The sequence below is a fragment of the Antrostomus carolinensis genome, unplaced genomic scaffold (genome assembly GCF_000700745.2).
Source record: "Antrostomus carolinensis isolate BGI_N321 unplaced genomic scaffold, ASM70074v2 scaffold10246, whole genome shotgun sequence".
Lineage (NCBI taxonomy): Eukaryota > Metazoa > Chordata > Aves > Caprimulgiformes > Caprimulgidae > Antrostomus > Antrostomus carolinensis.
Genome location: NW_010319772.1, coordinates 6,515 through 29,823, shown reverse-complemented (window position 1 = coordinate 29,823; position 23,309 = coordinate 6,515). Strand labels below are relative to the sequence as shown.

The window sequence follows — 23,309 nt, the reverse complement described above, 5'->3', positions numbered from 1 at the left end:
AAAACCATCAGACCAGTAATTGTAAACAGTCTGTAGCCAAACTGGATGGCAGACCTTACAGGCACCCATTCTGGGCTTGGTACAAGTCATTCTTTTCTATACTGACAGAACAGTAATACTTTTTTCAAAGTTTAAGAGAGCTCTGAGTTGAAAAACCATGGGTAGCAAAATGAGCATAATTCTGAAAAACAAACAAATAAACCCCCAAACCAAACCCACACCACCAGAAAGCCACATCAAAGCTGGCGAATTACATTGTCGAACAAAATACTCTACATTAGAAGATTATGCTATTAGGATAAAAGGCAAATATTTTCACAGTTTAATTAGCAAAAGTCTGCTAAACAAAATTAAAAGTCAAGTATTCCATGCAACACAGAACTAATTGGGTATCACCTGAAGTACTGGGTCAAGTTTTACAGACAGTGCTTTAAAAAAGTAGTCAACAAACTGAAAGAGACCCAGGGACCAACAAAACAGGTGATTAGAAAACATGACTCATATGGAAACACTGAAAGTTGTGCTTTGTTTTGTTTTTCGTTCTGGATAAAAGAAGGCTGGAGGGGATTAGGATGCTTATCTCTGTAAGAAGTTGTTAAAAAGATGTCAGTGTTCAGTCATTCTGCACGCTAAGTCAGAGCAAGTCAAGGAATGCTTGGCTAAAGCCACAGCAAATCAGTTCTGTACTAGACATTAGGAGAAATTTTTTATGTATAAACCACACAAAATCACCAAGACAGATTATTTATGTGTTCCTTAAAAAGGCTTCCAAGAACACAAAAGGAAAATACCATTTAGGAATTCCAGAAGTATATTTCATTTTGCTTGAGATCAAGAAAAATCAACAGGTAATTTCTTGACATTGTTTAAAACCCTTGTTTCTAATACCCATTATTTGTTTTCTTCGTATTTCTTACAGGAAATCATCCAGGGTTTAAATTGTTTCATTCCTACGTTTGCTCAGAAAATCTGCAGTTAAATTTAAAGTTTGAAACATCTGATTTAACGTCTTGGAAAAAGTGACTGATCAAGTTTTTTCCTATATCATCCCATTCTCTCTTCTGTCTTATTTCCCGATACTTCTAAGACTGCATCGGGGGGTTCGATCTTTTATCACAAATCTACTACTTTGTAGTATAGGCTGTAGTATTCTGTCTAGAAATATAGGCAGAATAGCCCCCTTTATGTCTTTATCATCTTCTATCCCCAGTCAACAGTCTCCCAAGCATGATTTCTGAAAGGTAGAGATCACAGTGCCTACTTTTTTTCTGTCTATTTATTAGTAAGGTTCTATTCTGCATTGATAAACTAGATTTTGGATACATAGAAAACTTTCTGCTTGAGTATGCAAAAGTCACCTTTGACTCTCCTTCCTTCAGTATCATGAATGTCAAAGTATTCTTGGTCCCTTTAATAAACTGCAGTTTATGTAAAACATACAGAAAAACCTCCTCAGAAAAATTACAAGCATGTATATAATTATTCTTTGTTTTCTTTTTAAAAAGACTAACACATTTCTTTTTGTGTGTTATAATACATATCACAAGGATGTTTCCTGAGAACTTCAATCATCTTGTTTCCTTTCTTGCGTGCACAAAAAGTGAACAGGATTTTTTCAGAAAATTTTAGCTGGCCAAATATGACAGGAAATGTTACACAAGTTCCTGTAAGTTAAAATAATGGTAAGAAAATGTCTAATGTAATCAGACATAGGCAACAATTGCCTATTTCAAACAAGAAATTGAAAATTTTTAGTTCAAAGCTGAACATAGATGTTACTAAAAAAACCCAAACAAAACAAAAAAGAAAAAAAATGGGTAATTTCCAGGAGGCTCTAGACTATGCAGAAGAGTCGAGTCTGAAGGGACAGTGTGCGCTTAGAAGCGTTTTCATTGACTGATTTCATGCTGAAGTGGACAGAGAGGTGTAAAGCCACTGACTGTACTTCCCATGGCAACTGTAAGAGATGGACATATGTACTTTTGCTGTAGAACAAAAAATGAAATGAGACAGAAATGGACAACCATGCAGAGTTTTCCCTGCTAAAGAAAAGTCAACATCTGTCTTTCACTCAATACTCCACCTAGAGCTTGATATTCAGAAGACATATGCTGAGAGCTCCCTCTAAAGCTTCTTCTTGGCTATCTCCGACTTCCCCACAACTTTTAACTACTGGTGTGGAATGATCAACCAATATTTAACTTCTGTTCTTTGCCATTTTGCCTGTCACATTTACATCTTTTCCATTCATTTCACCTCTGACTCATATTATTCCTCTTAAACACATCCTAGCCCCCTCAATCATGAATTATTCAAGTCACTTGGCTTTTTGGTATTTTTCTGATGCTCCATTTTTCTCAGCAAAACTTGCATATAGTTCTTGTCTTCTAGACTTGCTTTTTATCCTTTGATTGCTATATTTTTTAATTGTTCTTATGTTTCTGAATTTCCTGCTCTCTTCCATATTCTTCCCCACAAAGTACCAATGCAATCCTATAGGTATTCTTGAGACATTGTAATTTCCACGTTCTCTGAACAATGAATGGGTGTTCACCACAGAAAATATAACTTAAAACGCTTTTCCTATTTTCTAGAGGAAAGAAGTCTTTTCCTAGGCCACTTATTTCTTGCTATTGTTTCTCATTACCAATGTATAAACCAAATAGTTAAGAGCCATGCTTGTTTTCCACTACATCAATACAGACAGAGATCAAATTAAATAATTCATGTTCATTACAAACAAATCACATCTAAGTGATATGAAATCACTGAAATTTCACAATTCTGCACAAATTAAGATCAACCTTTGAAGCTAATTACACTTATATCACAGTTTTTCCCAAATCACAATTGAAGTTAGAGGGCTGAAACACTGACTCAGTTCTTCACAAAAAGCTTTCCATTATAACACCTCACCAACTGGACTTTAAATAATCACTTGTGTACCTTGCATCCTTAGTTCAATCTAGTTCCCAATGAAGTGAATGTTAAGAAAATACAAAACATCTGAAATTAATTTGTGGACCATCACTATTCTTCTGTTATACACTTTGTTCATTCCTGTGACAATGAGAAGAATATATTGTGCCTGAATTACAGATAATCAGTTGTAAGGGTTAATACAGCATATTGAAGGAGATTAATACTCTCAAGCAGATTCATCTAAAAAGGCAGCATTTGTGATTAACATAGCTGTTTTGGGGGGGAAGGGACTGTTGAGAAGAAAAGGAATTCAAACTACAGTGAAACTGTGCAACTATTGCCTGTATTATAACAACATCTGAGCAAGGAATTACTGGTTTAGGCCTTTCACAAATACTTATTGTACTTAAGGGTAGTTCCTGCACTGAAAATTTCATCATTCAAGAACCTTATCTCATGATTAACTAAAACCTGCCTATTGGGGATATCCACAATGCAAGTATCTAGATTTTGCCGGTTGCAACGGCCTAAATATTAATTCATTTTGGACAGTTACTTCAGAACTTTTCAAAATGTTACTATAATTTCCTTTTTCATAGGAATTTTTCCAACAGAAGATCTTTGCCCTGAATCTTGTGTGTGCAGTAGCAAGAGAAAGTCTACAGTCACTGTTCAGATTTCCAAAAATTACTGTTTCACGTATAGCCCAAGTATCTGTAAACTATTAGCACTCAGGAAAGGGCCAGAAAAACATTTCTTTGTCATTTTAAAGCTGAATTAACATTAAAGTGTAATTCTTAAATTTTAGATTTAAAGTAGTTTTCTATTTTTCAAAAGTAGTCACCCTTGTACTGACATTTACAGTTATGCTTCTGTACATAAACAACCAGTTAAGAAATAGCTTCAAAATGTGCATCTTCCAATGAAGGGAAGACTTAATGATCTCTGTCATAAAGCACAAAAGCATAAACAAGTGAACTGTCCACTATAAAGTTTCTTTAAAAAAAAAAGATTGAACAGATCATACAGGAAAACAACGTGGTTTTTGATGTTTCAAACATCAAAGTGTGGGTTCTCATGTCATGGCAGAGTGTACACAGTTGAGAGTAAATGTTCAGGCAAGTGCAAACAGAACATCCACACAGGAGTAACCACCAAGGCCACTCCTGCTTTCTGGAAGACTTGATGTCTCCTTCTTACAGTTGGTTAGGCAATAAATCCTTTCTCCTCTCTCCAGTCACCTATTTGCTTTTCCCAAATAAACTGGAAACATCTCATGCAGTTTGCCTTCTCTTCCAGAATCAAGTGTAGCTTTTCTCCTTTTTCGTTTTAATGGTCTCCAAACCCCAACATCTTAGGCAGTCTTTCTGTTCAGCCCCTTGGGCAAACAAACCCCTTCTTCATCAGTCCTCACAACTACCTTTTTCTACCCCACATGTTTCAACAATTTTCTCAGTTGCTACCTGGCAAGAAGAAAATGTTTGTCTCCAGTAACTTAGGTCACTAAAATAGAGGTCAGTAAAAGACAGCAGAACCTCTGATGTGCTGTGTCGGATTCTGCAGCACCCAGAACAAACATCCAAATTACAGGAGATTGCAGTGAGGGCTGTCAAAGGCTCCACACGTGGAGCAAGCACAAAACTAGAAGGAGAATATCCAAAATCATTCTCCCTTATGGCTGCTCAAGAAATGGTTGTTCACCTGGAATTACTTGAAAACCATATTATAACTATATTATACATCAATGCAGATATCTGATACTTTAATATCAAGCAGCTTCTATTTACTTGGACAATTAGGTTGTAGCTGCCAAAGTCAAGGAACTTCAGTTTGCAGTCAGGACCATTTATGAAATCTATTAAAGTTGGCCTATTATAAGATCAGAGACGTCAAGAGAAGCGTTTTTGCAGGAAACAACCTATGACAAAGCTGACAATATTTCTACTACCGATCTAAAGAACACAAGATCATTATTAAAGTGCAGGAACAGAAAAAACTTCTTATGTGAAAAAGAATTCCCTTCAACACAAATCTACAGTAAAGCAACATGTACAAACGAGTGTTTTGTAACTTTTGCAGACAGGCAACTCCAACCATGCACGAATACACCGAGGATTACGAAGCCCTCCAGGAGAAAATCACACAAAATGACACGCAAGGAAAACGTGTCTGTTGTAGGCTCTGTTTGTACACAATGGCATTTCTTATTGCCAGAACACAGACAAGTGATCCCAAAGCAAGAGCCAGGAACACTATCTGATCCTCCAGCATGCTCTCATGCAGCTGTTCCACCACCCTCTGTATGTAGCGCAGGCAAACATTTCGAAGTCTGGTGTTGCTGATGTTTAAATTTTTGGGAAAAAAGCCAGCAACAGAAACCTTTACTGAAATTTCTCTAAAAGACATTTGTTTTTGACAAGCCCACCCTCCCAATTTTCCTCCACATTCCCTGTATCATGCCAATTCTCTCTACCTGAAGCCTTCAGCCCTTTTCTACAATCCTATTGAAGCTACCAGACTGACCTGTGAGCATGACTCAGCTGTAATTACATTAAAGTCTAATAAAGGCTCATGCATTTGACAAGGCAGCCTAGCTTAACCCCTGCCTCTCAAATACACGTGTACAGCAAGCAGTCGATCTGCAGCGTAGCTCAATAGTATATTTTGCGAACTCCGAGTGCAATAATTCATATTTTTATGCTGTTGTTTTTGGAAAGCTACATTTAGTAAGTTATAAAAAAGATCTCTTCCCTTATTTCTATATTGAGAAAGAATCCTAATTGGCCAGAACCAGTCATAAAAATTTAACCATGTTTCTGAAAACACGAGTGCCAAAGGGTAATGCATCGTTAATGGTTGCCAGTGGAATAAATAGCAGTTCTGACGTCAAAACTTTGTTACACTCCAATAACTGGCTCACTTGGGGTTTCAGGTACAGCAAGTTACTTGTCAGTTTTAAATAAAGTTATAAAAATAGAATACATGGTGAACCATATTGTCACTATGCAACCCGAAACTACATGATTTATGTCTAATAAAATGTTAACAAAGGTGATAGATGGTATAAAAATAGTATTTTCTACCTCATAATATCCTCTTACTTGGATTTGAGAGGGCAAAACAAGGCAGGTATTATTTCTCTTGCATTTTTCAAAATGTATGGCCAAAACCAGAGTAAGTAATTTCAAGTGAAAATGACATTTTTAAACATTTATAGTACCGTTACCCAAAGGACAGTCTAGTAAAATCCAAGTTGTAAAAGTCTACACTACGATAGCTGTTTAATTCCCTAATAAACATATTAAGTAGCAAGTGGTTCTATACAGCAACTATTTAACAAAATATTATCTTTACATTTAATTTTGTAAAAGATGCAAATCATGGGTTTACAGATTCAGTGATGCAGCCACCCAGATGATGGGCTAAACTATGGTGCATGTGTGGAGCTTAATACTTGAATTTTCCCAGCTATGCTTAGGCACAAATAGAGGTTTAGCTGTGCAAACTGTGGTTGCATCCACAGGGAAGGGATGCAATGCTCTTAAGGTAACACACAAGGCTAGAGACAGATTGATCTGAGGGCGGGTTCCCCAAACCGTTATCTGGGATCCCACATAGATAAGACTAGACTATCCCGATCAAATGCCGGTATTAAACATTACTAATCTTTTCCTTTCTAAATCCAAGTCTGATCTTGCCACAATACAACCACAAATGATAACATTTTCCATTTCAGGACAGCCAAAATGCTGAGAGACTTCCACAAAAGATGTCATATCATGTCCAAAAATGAGGCTAGAAGAAATCTGCTGTTTTGCGAAAATTTTGTGATCATTTAATTGAGCATATCCAGCAGCTCGCAGTTCTGAATTTGGGTATTTCCTGCCATTACGCCTCACAGGGGTAGAGGGGATCCCTGGTGCCACTCAAACAAAGTAAGGAGGGTGGTTCTTTTGAGAAGAAATTCCCCTGTGATGGTTCTCCCCTTCTTCCCTTCTGCAGGCAGCTTGGGCAGAACCTGTCAAGTGTTCATGTAGTCACTAACAAATCTCTTTCACTTGAATAGCAAGTCTTGATCATCTCAAATCATTTCTGCCTTGAGCACCTGTTTAAGTATTCCTGGGAGAACAGGCATTATTTCCATTTCAGAGATCAGAATGTGAGCTAAGTAATTTAAATATTTGTACCATGCTCTGCATGTCTGCAAATATACACAAAAAATTTTGTTCGTAATTAAAAAAATGCTCAAGATGATGTTCCAAGAAAACATGCAGCCAAAATAAATCCACTTTGTCTGTAGCCCCTGTAGAGTTTACCAATCTTTTGTTATAAAGTTTAGGAAAAGGAGTTTTAGACTCAGCATATGTGATCATTTAAACACTAATTCAGTTGATACTAAATAATAATTTTAAATAACAATATTAGCATATAATATCTTGTTCCTTTAAAAAAAAAAAAAGGAATTAGGACAGTCAGCATTAATCTGAAAAAAAAAAGTAACAGGGAAAAACCTGTCAAAAGACATTCTTACATACTGATTATCATGAGTAGCTAAGGTGTGGCAAAAAATAGCTTACTACATATACTTCATATACTTCAACATTTTCACTGCTGAGTTGTCTACTCCATTTTCATCACTTGATCCTGAGTGGAAGAAAGGTACTAGAATCAAGAATTGGCTGCAAGTACCTTTTAAATAGTAAATTATACCCTATTTACATATTCCAAGTGTGGTTTTTTCAGCTGCAGAACAGCCCTAAATTTTCCAGTAGGTTTTTCTCTCCAGTGAGTAGCAACAAATTCTAAAAAGAAAAAAAAAAAAAAAAAAAGACAAAAAGCAACAGCTGCCCTTTCAAAGTACAATAGACTATGAATATGAAATTTCCCTTTTAAAGATAGGGCAGCTTTTAATCCTTTCAGTAAAGGCGACTTTTTATTTGCCATATTCATTTAAATTGCAGCGCACATAACTTTCTAATGTTGTTTTATATTCTGACACTGCTAAATAACCATTACATTTTAAACACAGCATTGTTCATAAACAGAGATCTAGTTTTGCTTGTTTTGTTTTGACTTCTCTCCCTGTCCCCCAGTAGCAGCTGGTGCACTTGTCTACGCTGGCAAAAGAAAATTCATCTCAAGAGGGAACAAGTGTTTCAGCCACAGGTTTTTATGGAACAAACAGCTGAAGTGGTGACAGGACCACCTAAGACTGAACTTGTCAGGCCTAATGGGGAAGCAATGCACATTGGCAGCCTTGACTATGTCCTCATTTTTATCACTATCTCTAATTTTGTGCTGCATTGAGATTTCTACTTTTTATCTTCCCACTGGTGAAACACAAACTTAAACCCTTTCTTAACATAACAGAAGCAGCAAAATATCTCCATCACTCCGCATAACATTCCAAATTCTTCCTTTGTTTAAAAGTAATTAGACAATTACCATGAGAGAGGGCAGAGGAAAGAGGTCTAGAGAAGTACACGGGCAGTAAAGACATTGGTCCCCACAGCCTTGACAGCCCTGCTCCTTGCGAAGGACTGAGAGGGCAGCTCTGCACGGTACATGTCCTTCCACTGCCCAATTCCTTGCACCTTTTATGCCCTTGTGTGACGACCTCTTGCCATCACTTGATGCAGCCCAGCAAGGAAACTATACTTTTATAGCTCACATACATGAAATCCCACCTTTATAAAAGGCTGGTGATAGACAGCTACACTAAGTCTAAGCTTTCAGCACAGAAGACTTGAGCATTATAAAAGCCTGTAGAAGTAGGGGAGTAAACTCAGCAGCAATTGGAAAAATCAATTATTTGTAATCAAATTATGTAACTATTACTATATGATACCTGTGAGGAAAATTTTGGAGTGAGAAAGGAAAATTTGACAAGGTTTTCTTTTAAAAAGAGGAATTACCTATGTATAAGTGAGTGCAATCAAGTACCCTGGAGGGGGATGTGGTTAAAAAAAATGAACATATATCTCAATTTCATATTCAAGGAAGTTTTTTCTCTTTAAAAGGCACTAGTTATCATTAGTTAAACACTTATAAAAGACACAGTCTTATTTTAAAAGATCCTGAGGTTTAAATGGAACATAAGAACAACATAATAAACTATACGCTTTAACCAGAAACCTTCAACACGGTCATGGAAATGGCTGGTTTTGTTGCTCTTCATGTTTTTAATATTTGATGATATAGTACCTTCCTGCTGTAATGACAAACTCCAGAGAGACTTATGAATAACAGAAAAAGAAAAAAAAAGAAAAAAAAAATATATTAAGTCAGATAACTACTTGAGTGAATGAAAAAAAAAAAAAAGAAAAAAATATATATTAAGTCAGATATCTACTTGAGTGAATACTCTTGAGAAGATATACAGCAACATATGATAAACTGAGTAATCACTTCATTAAATATAAAGAGGAAAGTTTAGGTTCTACATAAAATTGAAACAGAAAAATATTTATTTGAATTGGTTCTTTGCATTTCTTACAATAAAACTAATATTTCTACTATCAAGTGCAACCAATAAAATAATACTTATTTTGACTTTTATAATTTTCTTTGTTCATCAGCATCAAATGCACTACAGGCTCCTGCTGCTTATTGTCCTGGTCGATTTTAAGCCCTTAGGTGACTTGTTAGCAAATGATTTGGAAATAAAAAGTGACGCAAAAAGCTCCGTAAATCCTTATTAATCATTAATTCACTCTACCTTCAAGCCACCTGCAATACCTCTTAAAGTTGATTATGGGACAGAAAGACGTCAGAAAGCCAAAACATTGAGAACATTCTGGTTCTAGTTAAAAGGTGCACATTTCTTCATATAAAGCCCTATTGAAATTGTCATTCAAGCTTAAAATATTCAAAGAGTTTGACTAAATCGCTTTAAGATGTGTTAAAGCTGTAACAGGTTGTGACTGAATTGAGCATTGCAGTAGGGAAGAACAAAAAAGATGTTACAAAAGATTTATTTTTTTTTTTAATCAAAAAAATGAAAAAACCACTAGTTACAAACTGCTTTCCTCATCCTGAATATTGTTGACTTACAATATGAGCTAAACCTATAAAGGTTTATTTCACTTTTTTCTTTATATCATGTAATTCTAAAATAAAGTCAAATGTAAGTATCCAGTCCTCTTACTTTCACAGAAAACCTTCTAAGACCACATGCTACTTTAAAGAAAGGCTTTGCTTCCCAATATAGCAATGCTTACTAAGAACCACTGAACCTTGAATCACAATTCTTTTTCTCCAAATCTTATCATAGTAGTAAAGAAACAAAGTACCAAGCTATCATTCACTTGCAATTTTACTTTTACACAGGAACTGTAAAAAAAATCCCACCAATACAAAGAAAAAAAATCTCAGAATTCATGGTTTGAAAAAATAATTTCCAGCCTATCAAAGTTGTTTAATATTTACAGCATAGATTTTGGTTTTCTTTTTTTCAAACGTATTCAAAACAGCTTCAAGTCAATCATAATGATTTGAGGATTTGCCAGCATTTAAGATCACAATACACACAGTATTTTTAAAAGAAACAGAAGAATTCAGCTGAGTCCCACTTCACCTCTAACAAGTGTAATGGTCCCTGTTGAAATGAAGCAAAGTTGTCAATGGCAGAATTGACTTAAATGATTCTTAAGAGATAATTTTAGTAATTCATGTGTTATGCAGGTTACGATGTTTCTCCTCTGCAATAGTTTTTTTTAAGACAAAGATATAAAATACAATTCAGATTAAAGATTACATTCATTTTATAAGTGTAAAAATGGAATAAAACTCTTCATGAAATTTATCAGAAGTGGTCTTACCTATATTAAGACACAAACTGCATCCTTACATTTACGTGCTTTCTGGGAATCTGTACTCTTATAGTAAATTTTACCTGTACGGAAAAGAAAAAAAGACTACAAAAAACAAAGTACATAAAAATTAAGAAAGGCTGGATGTTTATGTACTAAGAAAGTTTTATACAGTGTCAAGAGCAATATTATAGTAAATTATACAGTGGTCATACTAACAGGGACACAGAACTGTAAACACTTTTGGGTATCAGAAGTAAACATTTCAACAATATTTTCCTTCAGGAGCCTCAGCTCCTGAGGTAGCCAGGTATCTCAGATTTTGGATGAATGACAGTGAATGCAAAACCCGTGATGCATCAACGGGTTATTCTTAACGAAAGTAATAAAACTGTCTAATAATACCTTTAAAGGTTGACACCCTAGGCTAGATAGTGCCATTCTTCAGTCTAAGACTTGAGAAAAAAACGCTGATCCTGATGGCAGTGAGGAAGACAAGTTGCAGACTAGAAATCCCAGGATTCAGGAAAGACCTCAGCTTTGTTAGGGAACAGGTATGCAGGAGGCATTGGGAGGCTCTCCTGACATGTGAAGGAACTCAGGACAGTGGGTCAATTCCCATGAGCAATCTTTGCAAAGCACAAGGAAATCCATAGCTGTCAGAGAAGGAAAACAAACAAACCTCCAAACAAACAAACAAAGCCCCAAAACAAACAAACAAAGCCCCAAAACAAACAAACAAAGCACCAAAACAAACAAAGCCCCAAAACAAACAAACAAAAAACCACCAAAGCCAGTAAGAGCAAAAGGTCAGCTTGGCTAAACAGGGAAATCCTAATGGGGTCTAAATGCCAAAAAAAGGAGAACAAAGAGAGAAGCTGGACAACCTACCAAGGAGTATATAAGCAGAAATCCTGAGCTGGATTGCACTGGACTGGAATTAAGAACACCTAAATCTGTCTGAAGCTAAAACTGGGAAGGGACATGTCATGAAGACACAAAAGACTATAGAATGGCACAGGTGGCCTAGTAATAAATTTCACTGAAAAGTCTGAGGTAGTAAAAGCTTTTGCCTAAGTATTTACTGGCAAAATCCACTTCAAGTGGCCACTATCAAAGAATAGGAGGAAAGTGTGCTAACAGTACAAGAAGACAAACAAGATGATCAACATACAGCTAGTGGACATGCACAAGGCTAAGAGATCAGATAACATATAAATTGTTGAGAGAGTTGGCTGATGTTATCACGAAGCTACTCTACCAGCTTTAAGAAATTGTAGTGATCAAGTGCCTGACAACTGGAAAAAGGTCAGTGCTGCAACAGCTTTAAAAAAATCATCAGGAAGGGTTGTCCAGAGAACTACAAGCTGGTAGACCTCACCTTTGTCACTGTGGAAATTAAACAGTACAGCCTCATGGACACTACTCCTCAGCACATGAAGAGCACGATGAGAACAGCCAACAGATTTACTGAAGGCAAACCACTCCTGACCAACTTGATTGCTTTCTAAGACAAAATAACTGGCTCTGTGGATAACAGTTAAGAGTAAATTTAATTTTAATACAGCTTTTGATTTTTTTTCCTCTATTACCTTGGTAGCCAACATGAAAGGCACAAACTGAACATATGGGCAAAAAGCTGTATTCAAAGGCTCTTGGTACAACGGATCAATGTGTGACTTGCACCTGGAAGTCTAACAGAAGAGCTTCCTTTCAGAGGGAAAGCCCTGTCAGACCTGACAGGGGGAGACAATTTTGCATCAAAACCTTAAGTTTCAGTGATTAAAGTCTGCATGCTACATATGTGGCTGCAAAATGAAGGGATAAATGCATTTTTGTGGATGGTACTTTTACTACACGTTAATCTATTTCTAATAAACTTGCAAAACTGACTCATTGAGAAGCTTCCAGATTGGCACTCAAATATTAGCTTTTATTATCATTATGGTTAGAGAGAGGAGAGGACAAGACATTTTTAGTTCTGTACAGTTCTATTTCTCAATGTTCAGCATCTTATTAACTATGAGAATTAGAAATGGAAATACATCCCTTTGAAAACAAGAAATTCCCCTGATTATACAATGAGATTCAGTTCTTGTTTCTAGCCTTAGTAAGATAAAGGTCTTAGAGCCACGGAATCATTGCACAGAAAAAGAAGTACAGAATTTTTTAAAGTTTTTAAAATTCATTAGAATTTTGTTTTATGCATATTTCCTGCTGCAATATACCTGAATTTATAATAAACTAGTGTCTCAAGCAAACAGCCATGAAAAAGGACATCAAATTAATATCAAAAGCCTACAGCAGCTTCTTTTTCAGTCCATTTGTTATCTTTAAAATATCAAAGAACAGAATTCAAGGTTTCCTTGAGACATAGCTTTGATATGCTCTCCATCAGGTACAGGACCATGCAAAGCAAAGGAACAGATGAGATCAAGAATATCAGCATCTTCCATACCTGCTGCTTATTCTGCTAAATTGCCCACAAACCTGTAGTATTCCAAATACTTGGGAACAGCAATATGGAAATTCTCTGTGACAAGAATTATGTGAGATGTCATCTACTTTGTACTATGAAGCAAATATTAAAAACAGCTCAAAGACTGGTCAACAGCTTCATGATTGGTCATATACTTTCTCGTTACTACTAGCCATTTTAGGTAATACTAAATCTAATCTATCTGAACGTTGATGAAAATGTTATTTTATTTATATTAAGACCGTAGAGTAAATCATACAGATATTACGGATTGTTTCTGCTTGAGACATGACATTTGTATTTTTTCTTATAAATCTGTGTGTGTCAAGAGTTAAGGCCACTTACTAGTCAATATTGGTCTCGATCACTCACACCATTCAATGGTGACAAGGCAACAGGTAACTTCCCTTTCAAGTTACATATGTTCTCCACCAATTTTTTACACAGAAGTTCTCCAAAATCACTCTATCCAAGTCTTTGCTGCTTGATCAAGGTAAATTGCTGTATTTTTCAAGTATCTAAATACAAAGCCAGCAATTAACTGTCTAGTTTTACTTTCAGCACTTCGAATATTCTGCACAACACTTGGCACAGCTGAGTCACAAAGGCCAAAATCAAATTAAAATGCAAATGATGTTTATTATTATGACAAGAAAAAAAAAAAGAATTACGTAGTCAAACTCGAAGTAATTCATTTTTATGGTCTATGTCACTTCTATGCATAATCCTAATGTATCTAAGATAAAATAATAGTATTTGAAGTACAATGACTCAATCAGAAAAATAATCTGAACTCCAAGTAACTTCTCTCTATATTTTTGTATTTCATACTTAGTTAAGTGTGAAGCTCAATATTGGTACAAAAATGTATTGACAAATATTTTAATTTAGTTACCTATTTTCCTCTTTATTAAATTTGAAGAAATAAAATTATCAGGGACTATCTGCTTTTTTTAGTAACTTAGTAAACTACATGCTTAGCTTGAATACTAGCCAGTCTTGACCTTCTCTTAATAAGTGACAAGCATCTTTTGTCCATACATTTATATTATCTCCACCTTCACATGAAAATGCTGGAATCTTCTACTCTCAAAAATTATAACCTAAGTACTGATGAAATATTCTTTTGCCTTTACTGCCTGATACAAGAAGGAGTACTTCAATACAGTTTACATCCTCTTGTTTTGTGCAGAGTGCCTCAATGCTTCCTATTATAATGTGAACAAAAAAACCCTAAATATACAGCTCTTGACAAATAGCAAGCTAAAATACTAACTGTTGCTAAGAAATACGAAGATACCATCTTCTCAATAGGACAGAACAAAGTGTAGACAACTAGCTATCAGACGCAAAAAACTTCAAATCAAAGTGGCAGCAATTTGTTTTCCTAAACCAGCAACATATAATAGGGCAGCCCTGACTCACTTGCCTGGAAATTACATTACATCCAGCAGTGGCACACAAGATGTTATGTATGAAAACAAAGACAAAAATCCAAAATTTATTACATGATATTGAAAATAACTTTAATAATTAATATAACTATTAGATAATTGCATCAAAATAAAAGAAACAAATATATATAGCATTTAAAAGATTAATAGAATCTTGTAAATAGAATGAGTCTTTATAGATTGATTAGTATTTAAACATTCTCCATATGCTTCTATTGCTACATAAAAGCTTCAGTGGGAATGTCAACACAACCACATGCCTTGAAACTAGTGCCATTGTATATATAGAGGCAGTATTTGGGCATAGCTATGTTCTCAAAAGACATCTTACTCCTTTAAGATGTAAACAGTGCAAACAAGGACTCTTCTTTTACATAACCAGTATATGAAATTTAAACTCAGCTACTAATGTTGGAAATGGCCTGTAGCCATCCCACCTCAATGCATGAGCTAGACAGAACTCGCAAGTTAAGTAAGAGTCAGGTCAGGACAGTAGTTGGTTGCAACTGAGGCAGAAAAAAAATTAGAGCTCTGAAGTGATTTTGCCAAATTTATAGCGTTAAAATTCAGCAGATAGAGAGCTTTTCCTTGTCATTCAGTATTAAAATTCTGGTATGATACAGCACTAAAAGAATTCTGTGATGGAGAGGCGCGAGATGTTGATACCACATTCATCAATCCTTAACAGGATACCCATACCTTGAGCATAAAAAGCTCTGCTCCATTCTTCCAAACATACATATTAACCTGCTTCAGTCAATACAAAGTGGAATCTTTCCTGCCCTTGCTGACTCTGTAATGTAAGAGCTGTTTCCTGGCTTCCCATGCATACAATAGTTAACAACTCCCACCACTGGAACTAAGTATCAGTTTTAAGACCTGCTGCATGGGTAATATTGACAGAAAAATTTGCAGTTTAGGACCCCATTCAGTCTTTCCCATAAATATATATGTGGCAGCTTGCAACTCACACTTTCATAGACATGCCCACTCTGTAAGGTGTGGTGCATGCTCTGAGGAAAAACATAAGCATGTTGGAAGCTGAATCTGGCCAAAGATCCACAGCCAAACCCCACTGGCATGCTTAGTACAGCCTGCTGGACAACTTGCTTATTCTAGAAACAATTTTCCCTTACTTAAGTCAGAAACTTTCTTCCCCTTAGGTTTTTTTCCGCCCCCATGAAAAAGCAAAACAGGATTTTTATATCTTAAAGACTGTGGATAAAAACACTTTCAACTGAGTAACACATGGACACTACTGAAATTGCAGGGGGAAGATCTTAAGATATTTAGACAAACTGTTGCATCCAACTCATTCAATCTTCTCAAGCTCCAGGCTGACACTTGAAGACTGGTTGCCTGCTCAACCAGTATACTCAAATTCGTCATCTTTTTATATTGCCATCTTCATGGCTTTCTCCTAGCTACACCTTCCCAAAATTACTTCTAATACTGAGCTACATATTGTTAAAAAAACTAACACTTGGATTTGTGCATTTCTCTTCTGTCTCCTTTTCTAAGGAGATTCTCTTTGTCTACTTGGTCTTAAATTACTCTACATTTTGAGGTTGTTTAGGAGGTGTTCATATATCTATGACTATTTCCACATGAAATGTGCTCTGTTTAAGCCAATGCATTCTGCTTGTATGAATAAGAATACAGATTAAAAAGTTGTAAGGTATTCTCTAGATTGTGCCTGTGTTATTTTCCGTGGGCGACAATCTCATTAATACTTCTGTTTTTTCAAATATCCTATACAGAAAAACAACAATAAAACACAAAAGAGAAAGATAAAAAACATTTAACAGATTTTTTTTAAGTAAATATATTAAACCATATTTTTATGTTGTAGAGTACTTAGTTTTGACTATACATTTTTACACTAAAATTTGGTTTTCCCATCTTTTTGCTGTTGTCTCCCAATTAAGATACATAACAAGAGTTGATGGTAACTCTGGGGACAGTGGTGTGGGCATGCAGACACCTGCAGTTGCTTAGTGTATATGTACATGCACAGAAATTGGTTTTCATATACAAATACAGATATAAATTGTTAGAAATTTTACAAACTATTTATATTCAGAGCAAATAACAAATTATTCTGCTAAAAGATTAATTAAGAATATGATATTGATGAAGAGGCATCAGCATTTGTTCCCATTATCTCTTGATTGAGCCAGGAAATACCAAACAAAATGTTAATGAACTGGTCTTAGCTTAGCACTGCATGTTAGTCACTCCATGTCAGCTCCCTGATCTAAAAGCCCTAACGAAAACAATAAACTTGTCTTTCACAATTCCTTGGCAGAGATGTATTATTGGTAGCAGTGACTATACACAGGTAACTAATTAACTTACTTATATAAAGTCAAGGTATCATTATAATCTATATGCCTGGATTCCACATTGTTAGTTGTATCCCTTATGCACTACAGTCTAAAGTTATATAGTAGCCTATGTAAGTAACATATAGCAACAAAAGCATCAATATTCAATTCACAAGCACTTAAAATAAGTTTATTGCAACTGAAAAAAATAGTTCTGTTTTCCCTAGAACTCAAAATCAATTCTATTTTCCCCACAACATACAACGTGCAGCTGATGGTTCTATCCTACTATTTCTGCACTTAGTGGAACCCTGAAACCAAAACCCACAAGCACCATCACACCTCAAAATCACTTTAGAACTATAATAAAATGGTAGTTAAATTGTATGAGGAATTTTATAATATTTATCCTTACTTTTGGGGCACAATTTCTTATTCTGCTCAGAGAATTACAAAGAACATATTGTCTCTTCTGCGTAGGCTTTGCGTAGGTTTCTCATACTTAAAAGCTTGCAATGATATTGGTTAATTGCCAGATTTCAGCCACCTCTCTAACCTCTCCCTTTCAGTGGGCGTGAAGGGGTTTACTTGTAATATATATTGCTACTGATTGAATTTTATCTTGTTCTCCTGGATTCTCATCAGCAATTCCCAAGTTAGAGGCTTCCCCAGCAAGCACGTCAAAGGATTCCCACCCACGCACTGAATATCTAACAGGCCCTGACCCATTTTCTCCTTATTAAAGCAGCACTACTTACTTTAAAAAATAAAAATAATAAACAGAGAAGCTAAATGAATGCAAGAATTGCAGTTGGAACTCTACCCTCTTCACTTCTTAGTTCCAACAAAATCACTACCAAGAAGCAGAGACATATTTAAAATACAAACATCAAATGTATTTTCCTCGGTGTTCTTATTCAGTTACTTATTACCCCAGCTGTCTTTTGGCTAAGTACAAGGACAACTTCATTTATTAATTCTGAATATAGAAAAGTTCCCTAATTTAGCCATACTGATCTCTTCCAATCATATCTTTAGGCACATTTCTGCAACTTGCGCTTTAATAATTTTGTAAGTCAGTGACATTAACATATAGGATGCTTAAAAAAAAAAAATTAAGCCCCATAGTGAGTAACAGTTGCAAATAAATGATTTTACTAAGACTATTGATGATACCTAATCAGAACAAGCAATAGCAATTAACACTGAATATTTCTAACTGAAGTTTTATGGTAGGATGGCCTACTGTAAATACTATTGCAAGATTCAAGATCTGTTATATAGTTGATATGTTGGAATTTATTAACATCCTCAAACAATTTAACAGGTACAGTATTATGTTTTAAGCAGAAAGAAAATGGAAACAGAAAATTCAATTGATGTATGACTTGCAATTTGCACGATTTCAGACATAGTGGCAATCAGATTTTACTGGTTACAGTTGCATAACAGCCTTTTCCCCACCTTGTGCTTTTACCTCCAAAGGAAGTGAAGCACTTCAGGAAGTCTAATAACCTCTCCCAAAACAGCAACATTTAATAGAAGAGGTGGAAAAATCCCTAAAACAGAAAAGAAACCTAAGTAGTTTATACTTGTTGTGCTGCAGTTCTTCAGTCAGTTACATCTATGGCTGTGCTTCTTCCAGAAGGGACAGCCCTACATTTCTCTCAGCTCGGACCTGCACGCTGCCATTGCCACTGCAAAGACAGCACAACTATTTCTGTGGTTGCCCAGTGAACTAGGTAAGGGAATTATTTTATCTAACAGTAGATCTGATCAGATAAAGATGTCAACTGGATGAATTCCCTGAGCTTTGATGCCAATGCAGACTTGAATTAAACTGATAAAATTACGATAAAATATTTATTTCTATCACAGTGCAGAAAATGGACCAAAAAACCCCATAATATTAGATAAACCATATTTTAACAAATACTGAAAGAAAAAAAAAAATCCTTTATAAAAGCCCCATATCTCATAAGTAAATCCTTTGTAATTACAAAAGCAAACCCTAGCTTTACTTGTTATTTATAAATTATATACTCATACCTTCTCCTTCCCCCTTTTAATAGTGCTTTATGCAACTGACTTCCCAGGGAAAGCAGATTAAGAATGATTAAGAATCATACCATATATGAACATTCTTAGTTTTCAACACCAATTATTATGAAAAAATATACAGTTACCTTCTAAAAAGGACCCCACCTGTTCTTTCCAATAGGAAGGATGGGAGATGAGGGAAAACACCAACACAAATAAGAATACTTCCCTGTATCTTACAATATATATTCAACTGGCATGCAGTCATCTTTCAGTGATTAAGACTTTTCTCTAACAACTTATCATTATCTTATTTAAGAATCCACTTCATTCTAATGAGAACTTGCATCTGTAAAGGTAGACAACACTATGACACTATGTCTGGAGTCAAAGTAACCAAGTTTATATGATTTTACAAACAAAAATAGGAACTAGGAGACCTCCTTTGTTTATAAATCCATAGTAAGTTACATCAACTGTAACACTATATTGATTAAAGCTCATCTTTTCACAAACATAAGCAGGCAGAGAAATAACAATGCCAATCATTGCCAGAACAACATTCAACACTTGTAAAACCTCTTCATCTACCTGGAAAACAAGCTTCCTTCTCACCCAGGTTTGCATAGGATACCTTACGGATAAACATATTTTGAATTAGAGGACTGTTTATCATTGTCTTGTGTCATGTGAATATTTCTGAAAACATCTATTAGATATAAGACTAGCTTTAATTTGGACCACATATATTTTTTCCTATGACACAAAGAACAGAAGACTTTACAACTCTGGTGGAGCTTGCTGACTTAATTTAAAAGAAAATGAACTTTCTTTGCCAATATGCTCCACGCTATTCTGTCAAAAAGACTATTCTCTGGAGAAATAAGTTAAGAGAGGAATTCCACAAATTTGTAGTATACACTGTATGTCACTTCAGCCCACAAAGAACTGAAAATTTAGAGAAATATATTTAAGTGGTCTTACAGAGTAAGATGACTAGAAACCAAGCTATGCCTTTTTGTCACATGCTTGCATTTTCCCACTGGGCCTCTGACAATGGCACTTGAAGAAAGGAATGCACAGCTCAGCCTTTTCTTTTAGAAAAGGTGAGGAATACCTTCTGCATTGCTTGAATACTATTGCTCCCTTAGAACTCCTTTTTATGCAGGAAACATGACTGAACAACCAAGTGTTTCTTTATCTGTCTCTTCCAGTTTTCTTCTTATTGGAAAGATTTTCTTCTCCTCATGTAAAAGCTCTTTTGAAATAAATAGTCTTAATGTTTTCAACCTGACAGTAAGCGTCCTCTCCTTCCTACTTTCCATAAATTGCCTGAGTATTAATTAGTTCATATTATTTAATTTTATATCTACGTATTTTTACTTCTTGATCAAATTTAAAGAACGGCACTTTCTGAAAAGCTCATATTCAGCTCTACAACTTGCACACTTTTGCATTAATGTACTCATGCTCTGACTGGGCTGTTTCTTGAATAAAACAAAATAAAGGAACAAGAACTTTGTGTAACTAAAGAACCCTAAAAATCTGCATTGTTCATTAAGCAAATCAACATTCTATTTAAAAAGAAAATTGAAGCACGAGCTTTTCACAGAAACAGTAGCTTATTAAATTGTTTAGTAGTTTCTGAAGCCAGTGGCAAAATATTTAACAAACCTAATACTGAATTGCAATTATCTTTTGTTTTCTAAAAATTAACATATACACAAGACATATTTAAATTACCTCCTTATTTAATTTAAAAGTATATTATTCCAACCTTTTTTGTGAAATACTTACCACAAATTATGTTTTTGCACAACGCTGCCATCAGAATCATCTCAAAGCAAGAGCAGCACATGAATCTTTCTTAAATAATTTTTTAAGTATAAAATTAGCTACTTCATGTATACTCAAAATTAACAGAGCACAGAGTATGCAATTAATTGCAAAAACCTCAGAAGAACTTGCATGCAATTACTCATAAATAAATTGAATTGGATCTCCTATTTAACACAGTACATACAGCATATAATGCTATTCTATGATAAGGCATTAAAAACTATATATTAAAATTATAAAAATACATTAAGTTGTGTATATAATACCACATTATCATCCTTATCTCAACCATATTTACAACAGGATAAGACTTACGGGTAGGATTCTGAAAGCTGCTGAGCTATCTTATAAGCTGTGGGGTCCCTGTCCAGTGCATACACAGTAATGTCACTGGCTTTCTCTAGCAGAGCTCTAGTGTGACCTCCGGCTCCAAACGTCATATCGAGGAAACGCTGTTGAGTAAGAAAAGACAACACCATTACCTTAGAATAGAAAAGTCATAAACCAGTTGTTGATTTAAAGCTTCTTTTGTTAATCTCTCTCATATGCTGGAGGAAAACATACCATTCAATATAGTCACAACATCTTTTTGGAAGTATTTTCATATTTTGTGCAGAATTGTAATCATGTTAGAGTAATCTTTTTAGGGGTTGTGATCCCCCCCCCTCCATCAATCCTTCCAGAATAAAAGGACAACCAATTGGTACAAGCAACTGCAGCTTCACACTCTTCTCAATTCTTTACATTCTGAGTTTAGAGGAAAGCCACTTGTTTGACTGTTTTGTTTGGACTTGCTTACCTTGAAGCATACAAAGATATATAGGACATGGGACTATAGGAAGTAATCAGCACCATCTGCTTTGTAAGAATGTGTCTAAAAGGAAGGCTGATGGATTTGTGTACTAACTAAACAAAACAACACTATCATAGTTTTATACCACAGATCAAAGTATGATGGCAGCACAGCCACATACACATCCTTACTGGGACTAACCTAACCAGCACAGAAAATGTCAGTTTCTGAGACATAATATCATTGATTTCAGGTTCACTGTGCGAGGACAAAGCTACGTATTTATTAAGGTTACTAAGATATGCTGAAGCCCAGTCCTGCTTTATCTTCTCTACCACCATTACATGTGTTAATTAGACGCAGGAAAGCACAAGAAAACCCACCTTAACTCCAATCCCATTTCAATTGCTGATGTGACATACTGTATGGGCTTGAGTTACACTTTTTGATAAACAATGTATATTTCCTTGCTTCCAAGGTCCTTTGTTTCATCAAGTTTGAATAGCAGAAAATGAAAAGATGAGTTAGGGATCTTTCTGGCCAAGCATCTATCCAGACAATTTTGCTATTTAAGTAATACTGCCATTTTAATTTTTTTTCCCCCCAAATGAGTTTCCAAAGATCTTGTGGCTCATTCAAGAATACTTACATTTGTTATTTTGCTTAACAATCCCACCTTTCCTCACATACATCTGTCTCTGCTTTCAGCAATTTTAATTTTGATAAACTTTAAGCTTGATAAACTTTATACATGCTGAATACTAATGAACCATACAGAAGATCTTATAAATAAACCGCAAATTAATACTAGCGGTGCAAAGGAGAGAAGAGAAAGGATAAGGATCATTGCACCATGACATGGTGAGAAGCTCTCAATATTGTGACAGCATCTAAAAGCTTTAGTTAAGAATTCATGCAAGCATTCACTGTGAATAAACACATGCTCACCAAATTATATTGCCCTTTCTGAAAAAAACCCAGCACAAACCAACCAAACCTTTAAGCAACAGTAGACAACTGTAACATGATCTTTAAATTGTGAGTGCCACATAAAAGAGGATACAGCCCTGTTCAAGCAGAAGTGACTGCAGTACTAAACACACAGTGCTGGATAAAATACTGCATCACCAGCACTAATGGAATAAGCTAAAGCATTTTTGGCATCCTAGAAAACCTAATTAAGGCTACATTAAGTACATTTTCGTATAACTTGTTACAATAAATGAAGACCTTCCATGGATAATCTTGGAACTGCAGACATGTGCCTAAACTAGTAAGCAAGAACTCATACAGATACCTCATAATCTAGCTGTTCCACTCAAGAGCAACAGTTTGCATCTAGAAACTAAAAAAAAAAAAAAAATCACCTTAACTTATTAAAGAAAATAATTTTATTATTAACACAACTATTTTGGAGCATTGATCAGATTTCAAATTAATCACTATACTACACTGTTTCATAATCACTGTTTTATATATTCCATTCATCTTTCATGCCTTAAATAAAAGAAAGAGGCTTCATTTTTTCTTCCTCTTTCTCTCTTGCCTAGTAGTTTTTAATCAAATAAAATTAAATGACATTTTATCCTCCTGGTCCTATAAATACCGGAAAAGATTATTACATGAATTCTTCCTGCAGTGACT

The 23,309-nt window shown here is 35.2% G+C and overlaps 1 protein-coding gene across 1 annotated transcript in view; it reads right to left on the bottom strand.

Annotated features, from left to right (window-relative positions):
- METTL15 (methyltransferase 15, mitochondrial 12S rRNA N4-cytidine) overlaps positions 1 to 22,006 on the bottom strand; it is a 48,353-nt gene extending 26,347 nt beyond the window's left edge. Inside the window, exons 1-2 of the mRNA XM_010169375.2 lie at positions 21,872 to 22,006; positions 21,188 to 21,324 (exon numbers count right to left, since the gene is read on the bottom strand). Of these exons, the coding sequence (XP_010167677.2) occupies positions 21,188 to 21,324; positions 21,872 to 22,006 (272 nt within the window). The remainder of the gene's footprint in view (positions 1 to 21,187; positions 21,325 to 21,871) is intronic.
- Positions 22,007 to 23,309: the final 1,303 nt, after the last annotated feature.